Raw genomic sequence first — 21,284 nt, 5'->3', positions numbered from 1 at the left:
GGGGAGGGGAATACCAGAAATGATAAGTGAATGGGAGTGGCTCATGGCACTGTATCTGGGCTGCATCCCTGCCAGGAAAAATAAAACTGCAATAAAATTATGTTTATTTCAAATAAAATATTATTTTCTGACAGTTTAAAAAGTAGTTGATTTTCTCCTTTGAGGAGCTTAGAACACCATGGATGAGCAGAATTCCATTTTCTGTTTAAAAAAGAAATATGCTTTTTGTGCTATGTTGATTTTTAAAACAGCCTTGCATTAGGCCTATTCCAGATGAAGAATAAGGTGATTAGGCCTTACTAAAGGTATTTCTGCCATTAAGAGAAGCAGAAATGGTGCACCAGAGGAGGCTGGCTAGGCTACTGTATGAAGCAGTCAGGAGCCATTGCCTAACTGAATATGGCTGTCTCAAGTAATTGCCGCTTGAGGCAGCCTGAAGGAAACTGAGCAAGGTAGACAAACAGTGCATGGAGGAGAGTATTTTTTTCACTAAGTAATTTGTTTTGTAAATTACTTGATTTAATTTGTTGTGTGATTTCTCCCATTTTACCAGTGGATGGTGCTACTGCTGCTAGACTATCCATGGGACAGTATCACTCTCTATATTTGTTATTTATGTAATACTTTGTCTTTGTGTGTGTGTGTGTGTGTGTGTGTGTGTGTGTGTGTGAGAGAGAGAGAGAGAGAGTTATAATGGGTTGCATTGCAGCAGCAAGCTGAAATAAGGTAACGTGGTAATTTATATGTGTGTTCATTCATTTGGTTATAATCAGACATATCAAGTGTACACTGTCAGTACAGTGGTTGTAATTGATGGGCACATCTGTGTGTGAGTAGATGTCAAAATAAATTCTGCGGCCAATTATTATTTTTATTTTATAACAATCTGATATCTAAGTTATACACTGTCAACAAAGTGGCTATGACTGCTAGGTATGGGGACTATTTCTGGATGAAAATCTGAGTCCATTTTTACCACGATCAGTCATTTGAAATGAGTACAGTTGAAAACTGGCTTTAAATGCTGGATACAGGGTTAGTCTGTGGATGAAAGTGAATGCCCTGGCTACCATTTGCTCAAGCTAAACAGTCATTATTCTAGGTTTGTAGAACTAGAGTACATTTGTGTGAAGCCAGAAGGAATACTTTACCATGGTCATTAATTTGTCATTGCAATCAGACATCTGAGCTGTGCGCCATCAACAAAGCCATTTTAATTGCTAAGTGCAAGGTCTGTCTGTGGATGAAAGTATTGACCCTGTTGTCACGTGCCCATGTTAATAAGTCATTATTTTGGCTTTATATAATTAGTGTGTACTTGCATGAAGGCAGCTGAAATACTTTACTGCTGCCATTTGAGCACAATCAGACATCTTATGCACTCACGATAATAAAGTGAGTGTAATTGGGTGTAACTGTGAGTATGGGTGCTGTGTATGAACATGATGGTGTGTGTGTGTGTGTGGGGGGGAGTTACAGTGTATTTAAAAAATACAGTTGTGTACAATTACCATAAATGTAGATGTTCGAGTGTATTTGCAGTCATCACATTTGGGTAATCCCTGCCAGGGTAGCCCTCAGCCGGCCCGAATACCAGAGTCTTAGTATTTCTGCATCAATTGCTGTCGCTTCAGGACTGACGTCAGGTCACCAGTAGTATAAAGTAAGGCAGCCAATGCCATTACGTCAGTTTTTCTTGCCCTAACCTGTCAGGAGCCCCCAAGTGAGAGCCAGAACCCCACCAGTAGAAAGTAGATACTGATATGTCCCATGTAAGGAAAGAAAAGAAAGAAGAGGAGGATGGAGGGAGGGAAGGAAACCAGGACTGCAACAGAGAATACACTCGAACATCTACATTTATGGTAAGTGTACACAACTGTACTAAGTTCTTCATGTTTCACTGTTGCAGCCATCACATTTGGGTTGATTCTCAAAGCTGAGGAAAAGGGTGGTGACAGTCCAGGAAACTAGGGGCTGGCTAAGATGCCCTGCAAGACTGCAGAGGTAATCTCTGCCCTGGATTTGGAGAAGATAGGCAGGTGGTAATGTTTGGTGAAGGTGTGAACAGATGTCTAGGTGGCAGCCTCCAGGATGTCCCTGGTGGGGACCCCTCTGAGGAAAGCTGAAGAGGTGGAGGCTGCTCTGGTGGAGTGAGTCCTGACCCCCTTGGGGGGAGGTTTTCCATGTTGTTTGTAGCAGAAATGGATGCAGTGTGCTATCCATTTGGAGATGGTTTGTTTGGAGATGGCTTTGCCCTCTGCCCCTGCAACAAAGCTAACCAGCAATTGATCAGACTTTCTGAAGGATGTAGTCCTATCTAGACAGAATCTGAGCTGTCTGTGCACATCTAGAGAGTGCAGGATCTTTTCCCCCTTGTTCTGTGGGTTAGGGAAAAAGGTGGGCAAATGAATGGATTGGTTAAGAGCCACACTGGACACCACCTTGGGCATGAAGGATGGGTTAGTCCTGAGGGATACCCTGTCACCGTGGAAGATGATGAAGGGTTCCACAGCTGAAGTGAAGGCCAGAAGGAAAGCTGTCTTCCAGGAGAGAAATTTTAGCTCTGCTGAAGAGGCAGGTTCAAAGGGGGGGGGGGAGCTTTTCCAACACAAAGTTAAGGTCCCAAGCTGGGGTTGGTGCTCTTCTGGGTGGCCTCAAGTTGTTAGCTCCTCTTACGAACTGTTTGATCAGACGGTATGAGAAAAAGGGCTGCTCAGTGGGAAAATGAGCAGAGATAGCAGAGGCATGAATTTTAATAGAGGAAAAGGAAAGTCCACTGTTTAGCAGGTCATCCAAGTAATCCAGGATAAAAGAGAGGGATGTCTGTGCTGTACTGGCTCCCTTAGCCTGAATCCAGGTGCAGAACTTTTTCCATTTGTCAGCATAAGACTTCCTAGTGCTAGGGCATCTGGCCTCACGTATAACATCTAGAACCTGCTTGCTGAGGTTGACAGATTGATCAGGGGTTAAGGAACAAGCCAAGCTGCCAAATTGAGTGTCTGCAATTGGGGATGCAGGAATTCCCCTTCCCTCTGGGTCAGGAGGTTTGGAATCTGAGGGAGATGCCAAGGTGGCAGAGGGGACAGGCTGCGCAGCAAGGGGTACCAATACTGGCGAGGCCAGTCTGGAGCTATAAGAATTGTCCTTGGTTTTTCCTCCTTTATTTTGAGCAGTACCCTGGGGATGAGAGGTAGTGGAGGAAAGGCATAGACCGATAGATTGACCCAGGGGAAGGACAGGGCATCCATATTCCAAGCCCTGCAGTGATGCTCCCTGGTGCAGAACTTGCTGAGCTGATGGTTGGTGTGGGAGGCAAAGAGGTCGACCTTCAGGGTGCCCCATTTCTGAGTTATTAGGGTGAAGGTTCTTCTGTTGAGCTGCCACTTGTGTGGGTCCAGAAGATTTCTGCTTAAGTGGTCCACCAGAGAGTTGAGAGAACCTGGTAGGAATTGTGCTAACAGGTGGAGTTCCATGGCAGAGGCTGTGTGCCAAAAGGTCATGGTCAGCTTGCATAGAGGGTAGGACTGAGTCCCTCCCTGCTTGTTTATATACCACATCACAGTTGTGTTGTCTGTTTTGCTCAGGATAGCCCCTAGGGAGAGAAGGGGCTTGAAAGCTATCAAGGCATGCTGGACAGTTATCATCTCTTTTTGGTTGATGTGCAGATGGATTTGCCTTGGGATCCATTGGCCCTGTATGCACCTGCCGTCCAGGTGTGCACCCCAGGCATAATCTGATGTGCCTGTGGTGAGGGTCTGGGTGGGGTGGTGAGAAAGGTAGTCCTTTGTTGAGGAGCATGCTGTTGCCCACCAAAAAAAAAATCTTTTCTGAGGTAAGGTATTATAGGTATAAGAGTCTCCAGATCTTGAGAGTGTTGACACCAAAGGCTTTTTAGGTACCATTGAAGTTTCCTCACATGCAGTCTGGCATATGGAAGGAGTAGAATGCAAGATGCCATGAACCCCAGAGCTTGCAGGATTTTCCTTGCAAATAGTTGGGGTCTGGTGGCTAGTTGAGAGAAGTAGGCTGTCAGGAAGGTTTGCTTTTCTGGTGTAAGGAATGCCACCTGGGATGCTGTATTCAGGCTTGCTCCCAGGAATATAATCCTTTGGGTGGGTAACTGTTTGGGTTTATTTTGTTGATTGTGTACCCTAGGGAGATTAGTAGGGACTTTACAAAGGCCACGTGCTTGAGCAGCTTTTCCTGGCTGTCAGCCTGAATTAGGCAGTCATCTAAGTATGGATAAATCTGGATATTCCTTTGTCTGCAAAAGGCAATGTCTGGAGCCAGACATTTTGTGAAAACTCTGGGAGCAGTAGATAAGCCAAAGGGAAGTGCAGAGAACTGAAAGTGCTGAGTTCCTGCACTGAAACAGAGAAATTCCCTACATGACTCCCTGATAGGCATGTGGAGGTAGGCCTCCTTTAGGTCTAGGGTGGCTAGCCAAGCATCCTTGAAGAGCATGGGTAGCAGCTGCTGTAGGGTGGGCATTTTGAATTTTGGGATCACCAGGAAGGTGTTTAGAGTGGACAGACTGAGGATGGGGTGCCAGGTGCCCTCTTTCCTGGGTACCAAAAAATTCTGGAGTAGAAACCTTGGCCTTTCTATTCTGAAGGAACATGCTCTACTGCCCTCATGGAGAGCAGGAAGGGACTTGCTTTTGCGCCTCTGCCCACTGGTTTTGAGGTAGATCTGGGAACCCTTTTGGAGTTGGAAGGATGTGGAAAGAAAAGATGTATCCCTGGGACACTATGTCGAGAACCCAGCGGTTGTTGGTAAAGGTGGTCCAGGTGTATGCATGAAAGGAAAGTTTTTCTCCTAGGGGTAAGTGGAGATGGGCAAAGGGAGAGGGTGGGGGAAGAGAGTCATTGCGAGTTATAACCATAAGTGAGTGGCTTAGAACTCCCTGGTTTTGAAGTGGAAGTAATCCACTGCTTAGATCTCTGCATTCCCTGTGGCTGCTGTCTGTGTGGTCTGGTTCCCCGGGGTCTGGGCTGAACTGACCTGGTGGGAGCAGGAAAGGACCAGTGCTTGGAGGGATAATGCCTGCAGAATCTGGTTGGCTGGACCTGTAAGAAATCCTTAACTGTCTGCAGAGATTTTGCTTTTTCTTCCATCTTTTTTAAGACCTCTTCTGCCTTAGTGCTAAATAAGTTGTCTTTGTGCAAGGGGGCATCCAACAATTTAAATTTAATATGGTCTGGCAAGGGCTGTTCCTTAAGCCATGCATGCCTTCTAAGGACAGAACCGGTGACTGCTGCCCTGCAAAAAGCTTCTAGGGTGTCAAAATCACAGTGCAAGCAGGAAAGGAAGACATTTTTTGTTTGAGGAGTTCCAGGGTATGTTTCTGAAATTTTAGCATATGGAACTGACAATTTAGTGCTCTAATAGCAATCTGAGGGGGTGGGATTCTTAGCAGAGGATGCTTTAATTCCTTTAGCCCCTTGTGAAATTACCTCAGGGTCAGCAGTAGGATTTTTAACAGAAATTTGTGTGAGTCATGGACTCTAATACCTGTCTGATTTTCTTGGTGCAGGATGGAGGGTGTCAGGAGTCAAGATGGATTCCAGGAAAACATCCTCCACAACATCCAGGACTGGGGGATAGCCAGGGGTCTGTGCTGTGGAAGATCTAAGAATTACCTGAGTCTCTTTTCAGACTGAGGGTAGTCCTGATTTTCCCATTGGAAATGTTCCCTTAAGGTGAGAAGGGTTTTCCCAAAGGAAACATCCTCTGGGGGAGAGGATGAAGGAAAGGAATCCTTTGCATCAGAATCCTCATAAGCAGAGAGGGGTTGTATGTCTTCATACTCAGATACATCAAAGTCATCGGACTCCTGTTCAGACAAAACTACAGGGGACAGATCTCTTTTTCTTCTGGAAGGGATAGCTTGGCTTCCCTTGGTCAGCATGATAAGGTCTTCTACCATTTTAAGCATTTGAGACTGATGCATGGAAGCAGGTGCCTGAGATTGGGTCATCGGTTTCTTGGGTGTGGTTCGTAACCTGGGCCTAAGAAACTCGGTAGTTTTCGAAAGAACAGTAGTCCCGAAAGAAGTCATTGGTTTGTGTCGAGAATTGGTAGTGAGAAAGACTTCCTCAGAAGCCGGTGCCTGCTCAGTGGCTCCGGACCCATCCAAGTAGAGATGACAGCAGGATCCTTAGTCGAAGAGTTTTGCTGCATACCGGTCTCCGAAAGGGTCTTGGTAGCGGTCAGGGGCTGCGAAACCACCTCACTGAGGACCGGAGAACTGACGACTAGCTTAACGGGAGCATTGTCGATAGGTTTGAACCTGTGCGGTCTGTGTCTGTCTTTATCTTTACATTTTTGTGGAAGATCTGCTGTCGGATGGCTTACTGAAGCCATATTGAAATTTGAGGACTTTTAGCAAAAATATCTAGCTACAATAAGGGCCCAACGATGTATAGTTCTGGTGTTGAACAAAGCACAGCAGCGACAGCGGGGGACATCGTGGTCTGGGCCTAAGCAAGTGACGCAGTAAGAATGAAAGTCTCGGTGTGGTATTTGCTTTCCACAGGTGAGATAATTGTTAACTTTTTTTGACATTGGTTAGTACAAGAATAAAGGATCCCCAATGGGGTACTTAGCTTTAGAAGAGTTCAGCTTCAATTCGGAAGACGAAACTCAGGTAGCGGCCGACTCATCCAAACTGCTTCTGCTTCAGGCTCCACGGCAAGAAAGACTGACGTAATGGCGTCGGCTGCCTTACTTTATACTACTGAAGACCTAACGTCAGTCCTGAAGCGACAGCAACGAAAGCAGAAATACTAAGCCTCTGGTATTTGGGATGGCCGAGGGCCACCCTGGCAGGGATAACCCAAATGTGATGACTGCAACAGTGAAACACGAAGAACATCTAACAGTTTAGTATTCATTTCTTTTACTTTCCATCACAGTCAAACATCAGCACTGTACATAAGTGTCCATATATGGTGGTCTAGGAAGCTGGAAATGTACCTAAGAGCATCTACAGCCCTATAACATTTGGAGTTACTTCAGTTACTTTCTCCACAGTCATTACACTGCAGTCTTGGACAGTTAAGGTATACTGAGAGGATGAGGAAAAGTTAAATAGTAAGACAATGTGTGGAAAGCATGAAATAAGTGGTCTGTGTGGATGGTTTGGGGCCAGTATGAGGGAAGCAGGAAACAGGGGAAGGGCACTGGGGATTGAAGAGTGGCAGTGTTCAACAGGGGTGTGCCAAGGAGTCCATTGTCTAAGCCTCTATTTCACCTAAGGATGCACCTGTTGATTACATTTGGAAAATCTGACACATATTTATTTATTTACTTTTTTATTTGTTAACCAGAATTGTCTGACTGTTCATTTGCCCTTTTTCAGTAGGGTCCTGGGGAGAAAATCAACCTGATTCCAGTTATCTGCACCCTTTCAGCTGCTTCCTGCAGCCCTCTTGCTTTGATGTTATTAGTTGCTACCGAAAGAAATGACTGAAAAAGTGGAACTTTCTGATCTGTTTGGATGATGCAGAGCAGAAGATTGATAAAAATAATGACAGGATAAAAAAAAAAAACTGCAACAATTTAAAACAAAAAGTACATCTTACTCTGGTAGCCTAAGGCTGTTTCCTTTATTGGGGTGAACTGTATGGGTCTGTTGTGCACCTCACTATGGACAAAAGTAAGGGACCGGGTAGCCTGGGAAAGTTTCGGTTGGTGAGGCAAGTCTTGCTGGGCTTAGTCCTCTAGTTAATGGAGAAGGAACTCCAGTCCCAGATTTCAAAGGTACTAGACTAACTGTGACACATTTTCAATGACCTTCTACCATCACTTGCTCTTTTCTTTGCTAATAATTTTAAGATTTATGGCTTTAAGGTATATTTGAATATGTTTTTTTCAGCAAAATAAGAAAAAATGCTGTGAAATACTGTTTCAGAATTTAAGAAAATCAGCACTAACATCAGTAGACTAAAATATCAGGAATTTGTTTATCAAAAATCTGGGCATTAAAAGTGTAAGTAAATAGTAATAATGTTTGCATAGGTTACGCTGCCCAGCCTTTTATAGCCAAGCAACAGAAAATAATAAATTACTGTGACATTTGGGACTTGTTTTAATGACTGTTCAACTGAGAAAAGTTATGTAGTTCCAATTGTCTGAAGGCAAATTAACAATTAAAAGTACACTTAATACAGAGAAGACCCTACACTTTGGAGAGTATAAACTGGATGAGATTTTAACATGTTGATTTCAATTCACTGATACTGAAGTTTTAATGACAAATTTACCTTAAAGGAAATGGGCTTTGATGGAAGTGAAATGTAAAACTCTGTCCCCTTTTTTTTCCCTAATTTCTGGGCATTTTTTCCCATAGTATCTCAGGGTATTTCTTCCTAGTTATTCTGCAGTTTTGGGATCAACTGGGGAGCCTGTTCAAACAAAACATAATTAGACCTTCTTAGCCTTTTCCTTCTCCACTTTCTTTAACATGGTCTTTTAAAGATATGTGTTCTAATTTGTGAAAAAAAAATACATTTTTATTATGCCAAGCAGCTTTACAGGGCCTCAAAGCTATGGATACAATAGAGTTTAATATAAAAGGAGGTGTGAGTGGTTAATGAGAGTAGAGGAGACAAGAGAGTGGGTACATTAGTGGGGGAGTAGAGTATTCAGAGAGGGAGTATAGTATGCTGAGAGAGAGGGTGCTGGGAGTGAGCAGCAGGAAGTAATGGGTGCAGAGTCAGGTAGCGTTAGGTGGATTATGAGGCTAAGGATGTAATACAAGTTGGAAAAGGAGGGTGGAATGAGGGGTTAGTAAGATTTGGAGAGAGAAGCGATGGGGTACATAAGTAGAAGTAACAAAGTGCTAAGAGAGAGGGGATTAGTGATAGAGCAGTAGACTGTATAAGAGATTAGTCATGGTTGTCACAGTTACAGAGCCGATTGCTGTAGGTGGGATTTTAAGGCCTTTTTGAAGGTGGCAATAGAGGTTGTAGCTGAGATATTGGGGGGAAGGTTGTTCAACTGTTTGGCAATAGTGCTGCTATAGAGGGATGTACCTGCAGAATTATTGGCTTTGGTCACATTTAATAGGATTTTTGACTGGATCGTAGGACTTTAGTTTTGGTGCTTGGGTGTATTATGTTTTGCAGTGCTGGGTTTTTTCAGCACAGTGAATTAGTTTGTGGGTTAGAAAAAGTTGATTGTAAAGAATGAGATGGGGGGGAAAACACTAAATAATGATAAATGTCTAGCATTTTTGTTTCTGAAATAAGCCCTTGTGTAGGTGGTTTACTTGCTGAAGATTTTAAAGAGAAACACCTATGGCAAACAACATTTCTAACATGCTGAATATTAGAAGACAAAGCCAAAAAGAACACTGAATCAAAAAAGGAGAGGGTATGTGGCTCTGTCCTCTGTATAAACTGTGTGTACAAGCTGCAAATAAGAGAGGTATGTGGCCCTGTCCTTTGTATAAACTGTGTGTATGTGCTGCAAATATCATCAGGCTAAACACCTAGAAAATCTGACTTGTGAGCAGATGATAATTCTCAACTACTGGACCTTATACACAGTACTGTGTTTTAATTCCAGTTGATTTTCACTTGCCCTACCTAGACAGATTTATTGATGGCTTTAAGGAAGACAAAGCTATTAATGGAAAAATACACTAGCAAGTCATTGCTCCAAGTCTGTGCAAAGAATCTTCACAATTAACCACACGTTTACTGGTATCTACATACCTAGTAAAGGGTAAAGTAAGAATGTGCTTTGATCTTCCTGACCTTCTGTTATGGATTTTGTGTGGTGCTATGACATTTAAAACTCATAAATTAAAATATATACATTACCATTGTGTTGCTCAGTGAAAGCAGTATCCACAGTGTTAGTATGTGCTGAAGGAGCCTTGTTCAAAAATAGGAATTTCTGTACTTCAACTGCCAGCTTCAAATAACTTCAAACTCTAGCAAAACTTCTCAAAAAATAATTAAGGCTATTTCTTAGAGCAGGCATTCAAATACAACATTCTCAGTATCAACTAGTATGCCTTAGGCCATGTTACAACACCATGACAGCTCTGTTGAATTTTACTGATATCATCCCTAACTCATGTTTTGAATTATTTTTTTCTTATTTTGTCTGAATTTGGTGTATCATTTAGAGTGAGAATGAACTAGCCATTCCTGGATGATATTCCTGGATGACAAAATAACAATTTTTCTTGTAAACTGCTTTTCCTTTCACAGTATAATAAACTTTTCTTGAAAATCTACTGCTACATCCTCATAAACCAACAAACATGTTCCAAAGTTCCCCGCAGTATTTATCTTTTTGATGTCCTCACTACTGTTAACTAAAACCTGTTCTATTTGAGCTGCTATTGACCCCTCTAATTTTGCATCTAATTTTTCTGCATTTTTCCTTTCACAGCTTTTTCTTGTATTTTAGTAAGGTTTTAACTTTATAACATTCCGTCATTCTTTAACTCATACCAAATTAATTGGACGTGACATAGTCATCTACTTACTTGCTAAATGATTTAAGTGAGCTCATATTTCATAATTATTAATTTAAAATAATATAATTTTATCTAAAAAAGAACTAAATAATATGTTTAGTTTTTGCTTTTTGTGTTTCTTCTGCAGGCCTGACTTATGCTTTATCACGAGCAATAAAGTGCTACCTGTATGAGTTACCTAAAACACTTTTCTCTGTGTTACCCTACTGGTGAGCAAAGCTTCAGATATTGAGTGACAACTGCCTGTGGATCAGGACCCCAGGCTCCCAAACATCTTGACAGAAAATCATTGTCATTAGGATGTGGCAGCATCGATGTCCTTTTAGGGATAATTTCCCCTTCCTTGTGTTGGTTTTACTGTGGAGTTGGTCTACATAGGTATGGAGGGCATGGAGTGTTCAGGAATGCTTGCTCTACTGCAAAAACACTTAAAACTTGTTTTTTTTTGTTAGGAATTAATTTGTGGATTCCAGTCATTGGGAGTTTCCATCTTGGATGACTTTCTCTCTCTGTACTGTGCTTTTTCAGGAGAAATTACCACTTCATCCAATGTGCTAATTTGAGACATTATTATTATAGGTTATTGGTTTACACAATCTGGCATAAATAGTGCAAGCATTGCAATAATTTATCATACACTAAAACAATATTCTTACAGCCACATGTAAATACTGCAACTTGCTTCTTACTCACCATTTTCTAAACACCTGTAGTCAGTGTGAAAGCCTAATGATTGCAACTAAAAGATTGTACTCAAACAAACATCAATATACGTATTAACCTGCACTGTCAAATGTCGAATATTTGTACTTATGCACTGGCTTTACATCTGTACATAAAATGATTTCTGTCGCCTACGTCCCAAGTCATGACTGAAGAAAATCCTCTGGACCAACTCTCCTATTCACTTGTTAAAAGTATATGCAAATTGAAAATATGGCTTTAAAATTACACAGGGCTAGAATGCTTAATGCTAACCTTTCTACTTGGTGCAGCTCTGGAGAAGAAGCAGCTAAGTCAGTTCTGTTTCCTTCTGGACTAGCTATTCTCATCTCATCGTTAGTGGTCAACTTCTGACCCTTTTCTCCGAAATCTACAGTGTCAGTTGGGATTTCCTTCTGTAACTGATGATCTAACTGGTCATCCTTCCTACTACATTCCTGTGCATGCTGGACAGACTCTCCTGATTGTTGGGCAGTGAGATCAGATACAGAACTTTCAGGCTGCTTTGTTTTCGTTGCGAGTCCTTCAAGTATCTGGTTTCCACCTTGTCCACTAGAATCCCCTTCACTACCACTCTCCTCCACCTTGGTACTGAATGCTGAACCCTTCATACGAAATGAAGCTCTCTGACCAAAACTGAAAGTAGATGGTTGCTCAAAACTAAAGGCCATTTTTTGTGATTTCTCTAGCTCAGGAGTCACTCTCTCCTGCTCAATTTTGGCAAGAATTTCCTCTACAGTTGTACCTGGGAAACGGCGAGATGCCTGTCCAACTACTACTGGTTTCACTTTAAAAGACACTTGTTTTCTTTCTGTGAGGGGTGGTTTCTTTATGTCCTGCAACTTTTCACTTTCACTACCCTCTGCTGTGGATAATTCTGAATACTGTTTGGCCCCTGGACCTCCAGGTGGCAACTGTTCACACTGAGGTGGAGCAGAAGACAGCAGAGAGTGGGAATGAATAGCTTTGACATCAGTACCACTCCTTGCTGGTGCTGCATAGTGGTGCTCCTGCCCATCGACAGTCTCCTGGTTCTTTATATCGATTCTGTCTGAAATATTACTAGAACCATATTCCTTACCACTGGTTCTCTTTGGTGCAACTGGAGGAGACTGTAGATCCTTTGTTTGCCAACTTGGAGGGCTGGGCTGATCATTATGGGGCTTTCCTGTAGCTCTTTGGATTGCAGGTTCTTCCATGGGAAGAACAGAACCATGTAGGCCATCTGACTCGTTTCCCAAAGAGGGAGCTTCTTCTGACTGAGGAGATCCAGCATGTCCTAGGCGGAAGGATGGTCGGCGGATCCAAGTGGTCCCAGCAGCAGCACTACTGTAAGGTCTGGGTCCAGCAAGGCAATTAATTTTCTGGGCAGATGGAACTTCAACACTATTAGACCTTGCGAAGCTCTTTGTTTGCGAGACAGTGGAGTCAGATGGAGAGAGGGGTCGCTTTTGGCTGGAAAATGTTGGTGAGGCAGATGTGGGTGACCTGACATTGTAAACTGCTGGTGTGGCAAAAGATGTAGGTGACTTGGAAAAGCCAGACGTAGGTGAATCAAGAGAGGTGGGTAACGTGGAATGACCTGACACAGATGTGGATGCAAATTTACTAGGCATACTTGGCTTTGGAAAAACCTTTGGCTTTGGCTTCACTGCAGGTTTCAGGTTTTCTTTTCCTAAAAAGCAAAAATTGGAAAATTAGTCAGAAACATGAAGCAGCATGCTACACAGCTAAACTTTAAGTCACATGTAAATGCAGACTTCACTTATAAGTACTTTTGTGTGTTGTTCCCAAAGAAGTACTTGTATATCTCCAAAACCATTTGTTATATAAATTAAAATTCATTCTACTGTTTAGAGACAATGATGATGACACTAACATCTATTTAAGCCATATTTCTTCTGTAAAGAAAGTACAGTTGTGTACACTTACCATAAATGTAGATGTTCGTGTATATTCAATGTTGCAGTCATCACACTTGGGTTATCTGCCTACAGTTAGCCCTCAGTCGGCCCGAATACCAGAGTCTTGGGATTTCTGCGTTGGATGCTGTTGCTTCTTCCATGAAGTCAGGTCGTCAGAGGTATAAAACATGCAGCTGACGCCATTACATCAGCTTTTCTTGCTGAGCGGAGCCTGAAACAGAAGCAGTTTGCAAGTGCTGGTCGGCCGCTACTCGAAATTTTTGTTATTCGAGTTTCAGACCTGAAGTCTTCTAAACCTAAGTTTTTCTTGCTCTAACCGATGTCAGACAAAGTTAATAATTGTCTTGCCTGTGGAAAGCAAATACCTCACAGAGATTTTCATTCTTACTGTGTCACCTGTTTAGGCCCAGACCACGACATTCCTTGCTGTCGGTTTGTGCCCTGTTCAACTCCCGAACTATTCATCATCGGGCTATCTTTGTTGCTAAATTAGTTTGTTCTCGTTCTTTGTATTCCAAAATGGCTTTGATAAGCCATCCAACTACCGATCTTCCGAAAAAAAAAAAAAAAAAAGTAAGGATAAAGACAGAGACAGACCACATAGGTCCAAAACTGCCGACGATGCTTCTGTTAAGCTAGTCGCCAGTTCGCTGGTACTCAGTGAGGCGCTTTCGCAGCCCCTGATACCCACTTCTACAGATTCGCAGGCCTCTATTGAGACCCATTCAGAGTCCAGTATGCCACGAGATGCTTCTTCGACTATGGAACCTGTGAATGTCTCTACCTTGGATGGGTCCGGAGCCGCTGTACAGGCACAAGCTTATGAGGGTGTATTCAGACCTTCCATTGTTCATATTAAACTGACTACTTCGTTTCAGACTAAAACTACCGAATTTCTCAGGCTCAGAGTTTGCACTACCCCTAGGAAACAGATGACCATAGCACATTCTCAAGCTCCCATGCCACAGAAACAAATGCTTAGAATGGCTGAAGACCTTATTACTTTAATTAGGGGAAGCCAACCTTCCCCCTCTAAAAGACAAAGAACTGATTCTTCAGATCATGAGTCCGATGACTCTGATCCCTCAGATTACCCAGACATACCCTTATCTACCTATGAGGATTCTGATGCAGAGGATTCCATTCCCTCTGCCTACCCACCAGAGGATTGTTCTTTCGGTGAAATCCTGCATACCCTCAGAGAGCATTTCCACTGGGAGTGCCAGGACTATCCACAGTCCAAAAAGAGACTCAGGGAATTTTTAAACTTGCCTCAGCACAGGCCTCTAGCTGTACCTCCTGTTCTGGAAATTGTAGATGATGTCTTCATGGAATCCAGTCTTACCCCTGATACTTTGCCACCAGCTTCCAGAAAACCTGACAGGTACTACAGAGTACCTGACTCTCACAAATTTCTATTTAAGAATCCTACTGCAGATCCAGAGACCATTTCCCAGGGACCTAAAGGCATTAAGGCTACTACAGCCAAAAACCCTTCCCCTTCGGACAGGGGTTCTAGGGCTTTAGACAGATGGGGGAAGAAGGTACACACCTCTGCTTCTCTTGCCATCAGGGCTTTAAATTGCCAGTTTCACATGTTGAAGTACTAGCAACATATTATGGAACTAATTAAACAAAAAATTATGTTGATTCCTGATTGTACAGAATATAAAGATTTACAAGAGTTAATGTAATCTGCAAACCAAGTTGGTAAACATACTTTGCAGCGCGGTTTTGATGCTTAATAAGCATCTTGCAGGGCTGCTGTCACTGGGTCTGTTCTTAGAAGGCATGCTTGGCTAAAGGAACAAATCTTGCCAAACCACGTCAAAGCAAAATTAGTAGATGCTCCATTAAACTAAGAACATTTGTTTGGCACTAAAGCAAAAGTTCTTAAAAAGATGGAGGAAAATGCTAAATGTATGCAGACTGTTAAAGATTTCCTAAAGGTACAGCCACCTAGATTCAGTAAGCATCGGCCTTCAAAAAATGGTCCTTTCCAGTCCCTCCCAGACCTTTTCAGTCCAAACCCAGGGGCAGCAGACAACCAAGACTACAGTCTCAGGGTATGCACAGATCTAAACAATGGAGTGCTCCCACCTCAAAAACAGGGAGTGTTAAGCCACCCTCCTATGGAAAAAGTTCACAATGACTTGTCCTTCAACCTTCCCAGCCTTGCCCAAGTACTTGCACCCCTAGGAGGAAAACTCGCCCTGCATGCAAATAAATGGGCAGTACATTACCCAGGACAGATGGGTCTTAAATATTGTATCCCAGGGATACAGATTCTACTTCCACTCACTGCCAACCCAAAGTTGATTGCCAGACCTCCCTCCAAACCAGTGGGCAGAGGCCCAGCCACAAGTACTTTCTCTTCTCAGTATCAAGGCTATTCAACCTGTTCCAACAGAGCCAAGGGGACAGGGTTTCTAATCCAGACTATTTCTGGTGACCAGAAAAGAAAACTCTTGGCGCCCTATCCTGGATCTGTCACTTCTCAACACCTTCCTGGTGGTTCCAAAATTCAAAATGCTTACTCTCTAACAGCTGCTTCTGATGCTAGCCAAGGACTCCTGGCTGGTCACCCTAGACTTAAAAGAAGCTTATCTGCATATTCCTAAAAGGGAATCTTGCAGGAAATATCTACATTTCAGGGCAGGCTCTATCCACTATCAGTTCTCTGCACTTCCCTTTGGTTTATCTACTGCACCCAGGGTATTCACAAAATGCCTGGCTCCAGCCATTGCATACTACAGGCAGAAAAAAAATTCAAATTTACCCACACTTGGACGACTGCCTGATTCAGGCGGACAGTCAGGAATTGCTACTTCACCACCTGACATTTGTAGAGACTTCTAACTTTTCTGGAGTATACCATCAACGAAAATAAATCACATCTGGTACCCAGCCAAAAAATTGTATTCCTGGGAGCAAGCTTGAACACAACTTCCCAGATGGCATTCCTCACTCCAGAAAAACAGGTTTATTTGACAAGCTACTTCGAACTACTGGCCACCCAAACCCAGCTATCTGCAAGAAAAATACTGCAAGCCCTAGCGTTCATGGCCTCTTGCATTATTCTAATTCCATATGCAAGACTGCATATGAGGAAACTTCAATGGTACTTGAAAAGTCTCTGGTGTCAACATTCTCATGATCTGGAAACAATGATTCCTATTATTCCTTGCCTAAGGACAGAGTTCCTTTGGTGGGTAGAGGCCTGCTACCATAACAATAGACTCCATTTCACTCAACCCTCTGCCACCCAACCCTGATAACAGACGCATCAGACTATGCATGGGGGCTCACATGGCAGGCAAATGCATTCAAGGCGTATGGAGCCCAAGACAAATGCACCTGTACATAAATCAAAAAGAAATGTTAGCTGTACAGAATGCACTGACAGCCTTCAAATACCTTATTCTTCCAGGACAACTCTTGATAAAGACAGACAACACCACAGTTATGTTGTACATAAACAAGCAGGGGGGAACTCATTCCTACCCACTCTGCAGGTTAGCCATGGCTCTGTGGAACACAGCCTTGAGCAATCAAGTGCACCTGTAAGCTCAATTCCTGCCAGGCAAACTAAATTCACTGGCAGACGACTTAAGCAGAAATTTAATGGACCCACACAAGTGGAAACTGGAACCCAAATCATTCAAGCTTCTGATCCACAGGTGGAGGGGTACCAGATGTGGCCTTCTTTGCCTCACCCCAGAACCATCAATTGAGCAAAGTTTGTACCAAAACTCCCCACAGGCAAGCATGGAAAGTGGATGCCCTATCCTTTACATAGGAAAACCTCTAAATCTATGCCTTTCCCCTCTCTGTCCCTCCTCTTGAAAGTACTACTCAAGATCAAACAGGACAAGCCAATGACAATCCTGATTGCACCAAACTGGCCACGCCAGCACTGGTACCCACTTTTATGCAGTCTGACAGTAGTGCCACCCTGGCACCTGCCTCAGACCCCTTCCCTGCTGTCCCAGCAGAAGGGGCAGATTTTGCATCCTCAGCTGCAAACCCCGAACCTAGCAGCCTGGTTCATCCCCTGAATACATCTCCAGCAACCCTCAGCAAACAGGTGTTGGATGCCATCCTTGAGGCCAGGAGGCCTAGAACTAGGAAATTCTATTCAGAAAAAGATACTGTTCTTGGAGCCAGTCTCAGGGGAGGGACACAACCGTGCCCACCATACCTCAAATCCTAGATTATCTAGCAGAACTGCTCCACAAAGACCTATCCTTCTCTTCAATTAAGATTCATGCCTCTGCCATCTCAGCTCATTACAATACTGAGCCACCCCTCTTTTCTCACCCTCTGGTCAAACAATTCCTGAGAGGAGCTAACACTTTAGGACCCCCGAGGAGAGCTCCCACTCCAGCCTGGGACCTTAACTTTGTACTGCAGAAGCTCACGCTTCCCCCATTTGAGCCTGCTGCTACAGCAGAGTTAAACTTCCTCTCTTGGAAAACAGCCTTGCTTCTAGCCATCACTTCAAAAAGAAGAGTGTCTGAGGTGCAGGCCCTTACGGCTGTGGAACCCTTCATTATCTTCCATGCGGACAGGGTTTCCCTCAGGACTAACCCATCATTTATGCCCAAGGTGGTATCCAGTGTGGCTTTAAACCAATCCATCCATTTACCAACCTTTTTCCCTAATCCTCAGAATAACCGGGAAAGGATCCTGCACTCCTTGGATATGCACAGGCAGCTTAGGTTCTACCTTGACAGGACTAAACCTTTCAGAAACTCTGACCAGCTGCTAGTCAACTTTGCTACAGGGGCAGAGGGCAAGGCCATTTCAAAGCAAACTAACTGCATCCATTTCTGCTACAAACACCATGGAAAACCTACCCCACAAGGGATCAGAACCCAGTCCACTAGGGCTACCTCAACGTCTACAGCTTTTCTCAGGGGAGTCCCTATCAGGGACATCCTGGAAGCTGCAACCTGGAGTTCCGTACACACCTTCACCAAGCATTACCACTTGCCTGTCTTTTCTAAATCCAAAGCTGGATTTGCTACAGCAGTCTTACAAGGCCTGCTAGCCAGCCCTAATACTTCTTGACTGCCTCCACCCTTCCTCAGCTTTGGGAATCTACCCAAGTGTGATGACTGCAACAGTGAAACATGAAGAACATAGTACAGTTGTGTACACTTACCATAAATGTAGATGTTCGAGTGTATTCATTGTTGCAGTCCTGGTTACCTTCCCTCCAGCCCCCTGACTTTTCTATACTTTCTACCTATCCTCTTTTTTGGCCATATCTTATGGCAATGGTATTTAATTTTTACCGGAGGTGGTCCACACCATGTAATTGCTTCCTATTTTGGGGGCTCCTGACATCTGGGGCAAGAAAAGCTGATGTAATTGTGTTGGCTGCATGTTTCATACTCCTGATGACCTGACGTCACGGAAGAAGCAACAGCATCCGACACAGAAATCCCAAGACTCTGGTATTCGGGCCGACTGAGGGCTAACTGTAGGCAGATAACCCAAGTGTGATGACAGCAGTGAAACACGAAGAGCATCTACAGAGGACCTGGAATTTGAAATATTTCATGGCAGAATTAAGCTTGAAGATTAAGCACGAAGAAAATGCATTAACAAATGCTAAAGCAAGGCTTTTTTGTTTTGTTTTGTTCTCTGTGCACAAACTGCACCAATGTTCTTGGTCCATTTAAGCCCTTTGTGGGGGTAAGGATAAGTTGGCAGGATAAAAGAAAATGCCTTTCCCAACAGGCAGGCTGGCACAAGAGCAGGCTATACTAAACTCCCCTTTGCAGAGTCTCTGGTATTTCAAAGAAAAACTCTCACGAAAGAGGCAGAGGGTGAGGTAAAAAAGAAGATTCCTTTAATCCAACCAAGACATACGTTCTGGTACCTCGGCAGTTCGCCTTCGTGGAACACTAACCATCTATACACATCTTCTTTTTATATTCTCATCAATTAATTCATTACATAATCAACTAATTCGTTACATAATAATCAACTTCATCATTATTTAATTATAAATGATACCAAATACAATTCAAACACTCTCACCTAAATATGTGTTTTATAAACACAATATTCCATCATATGCTACTTAATGAATTCTTTAACATTTTTAGTGACTAATGAATTATTTAATATACTAAAAAACTAACTTATTTTCCCAATATGCATAACAATAGATAAATAATAGAACCTTAAATACATTTAAACATTCGTAATTCATAAATATAGCATTAATATGATACAAATATAACAAAAATAACAAAAACGATTCCAAAATTACTCTAATCTATATAACAAGCCCACTCTCTAAATTCATTCCTCTAGGATATAACATATGGTATCCTAAAATCATTCTGTGTTCTAGCCTGCATAATGCAGTCTTAAAATTTGCAAGAGTTTGAAGTTATTTGAAGTCTTAAAATTTCCTGTTATATTTGTATCATATTAATGCTATATTTATGAATTACGAATGTTTAAATGTATTTAAGGTTCTATTATTTGTTAGATTTTATGAATATAAATCTGAAATTAATTATGTTGTAAATATGCTGAAAGAAAAGGCTTGCTTAAATGCAGAAACAAAGTTTAAGTAATATGTGATCAGCAGTCATACTAAATGACCATGGCTTGGAAAAGGAATCTGCTGAATGGACATTCTTCCCTTACAGACTCAAAACAGGATGTATGCAAGAGCAACAATACAAAATCTGTTTTTAAAGAATGGACATTTTTCCCTTACAGACTAAAACAGGATGTATGCAAGAACAAAATGCTAAATCTGCTTTTAAAGAACAATGACATGTTTTTCTGCATGGAAAAACAGGATATGACATAAGAACAGATACAAAGATCCAAATAAAATACAGGATGTTCACACTGTCAGAAAAGCTGATCTCTGACAATGTGTTTTCTCAAAAATATGTTTTTCTTCATAAAAAACAGGATATGCTTATCAGCATTGACATAAGAACATGTGTTTTATACAAAGATCCAAATAGAATACAGACAATGTGTTTCCTCAAAAATATGTTTTTCTACATGGACATTAGGACACTGTTACAGGATATTCACACTGTCAGAAAAGCTGGTCTCTTACAAGACATTGTTAAACAAGGAAGTTTAGTATTGTTTCTACAGGATAAGCAATTCTCCAAAATATGTTTATGCATGACTAAAAAGAGTATATAAAGAGCTGTATAAATCCAGCTATGTTAGAGAGGTTTGGTAGGGACACAAGTCCCAAGGTAAATGTTATATCTCTCACATCATCTGTACTATATGAGAAGTAAAGTTGGAACAGTACTTTTAAGCTGCAACGTTTGTCCAGTTTTATTTATTATAAAAGTTATTGGTTACTGCTCTTAAAGACAAGTGCTGCAAAGTATATTCTCTCATCAGTGTATATTCTGCAAGTTTCTGTATGCAACAGACTGTGAATGCAAATATAATCAGACTTTGAATCTTAGCAAGAATCCATCCAGGCAAGAAGCAAGAAGCAAGTAAGAGCCATATAATATTTTTTCAATGGCGAGGCAGCTGAGTGACTAGCTCCATATAATTTTTTCAATGGCAAGCTAGCCTGCACTTGAACCTACAATCTGCATTCAAACACAGAAGGAGTGATGGTAAGCCCTGCAGAGGGTCACTTCAGTTAAATTGCAGTAACTAACATTTGTACGTATGTGTAAATCCTAAACAGAAGTATTCCAGTTTATGCAGCTTTCAGTAGTAAAGTTTTTTAGACGTCTACAATCCGGAGTGAGACTAGTTCAAGAAATTCGCAGTGCCATAAATTCTTCAAGAAAAGGGGGATATCCACTAGCCCATCAGTCCACTGCCTGTTGTGCTTTCCCAGCTTCTCAAGTGACTTTGAAAAATTTCCAGCCATCTGCAACAACAGCCTGATCACCTGTTTTCTTGTTCACTGGTAAGACTTTTTTCTACATCACATTTTTTAGTATGGTTGCTATTCGACAGTTTTGTATATTAGACAGTATGGATATTATTTATAATTCATGCAGGAGTAAACCAAACTTTAGTAAATTGCTATGTTGGTATACACAGCACATTAGTAAATGTAAAACCTTATTAGGGCAGGTTGATAGTAAGGCATTATGCAAATGTATTGCAAT

At 42.2% G+C, this 21,284-nt stretch overlaps 1 protein-coding gene across 1 annotated transcript in view; it reads right to left on the bottom strand.

Annotated features, from left to right (window-relative positions):
• LOC122811979 overlaps window positions 1-21,284 on the bottom strand; it is a 1,339,201-nt gene that overhangs the window by 781,786 nt on the left and 536,131 nt on the right. The window contains exon 3 of the mRNA XM_044084179.1: window positions 11,477-12,896. Coding sequence (XP_043940114.1) covers window positions 11,477-12,896 — 1,420 coding nt within the window. The remainder of the gene's footprint in view (window positions 1-11,476; window positions 12,897-21,284) is intronic.

The sequence above is a fragment of the Protopterus annectens genome, chromosome 9.part0 (assembly GCF_019279795.1).
Source record: "Protopterus annectens isolate FY-2018-M chromosome 9.part0, PAN1.0, whole genome shotgun sequence".
NCBI lineage: Eukaryota > Metazoa > Chordata > Ceratodontiformes > Protopteridae > Protopterus > Protopterus annectens.
This window is presented reverse-complemented; position numbering and strand designations above follow the sequence as displayed.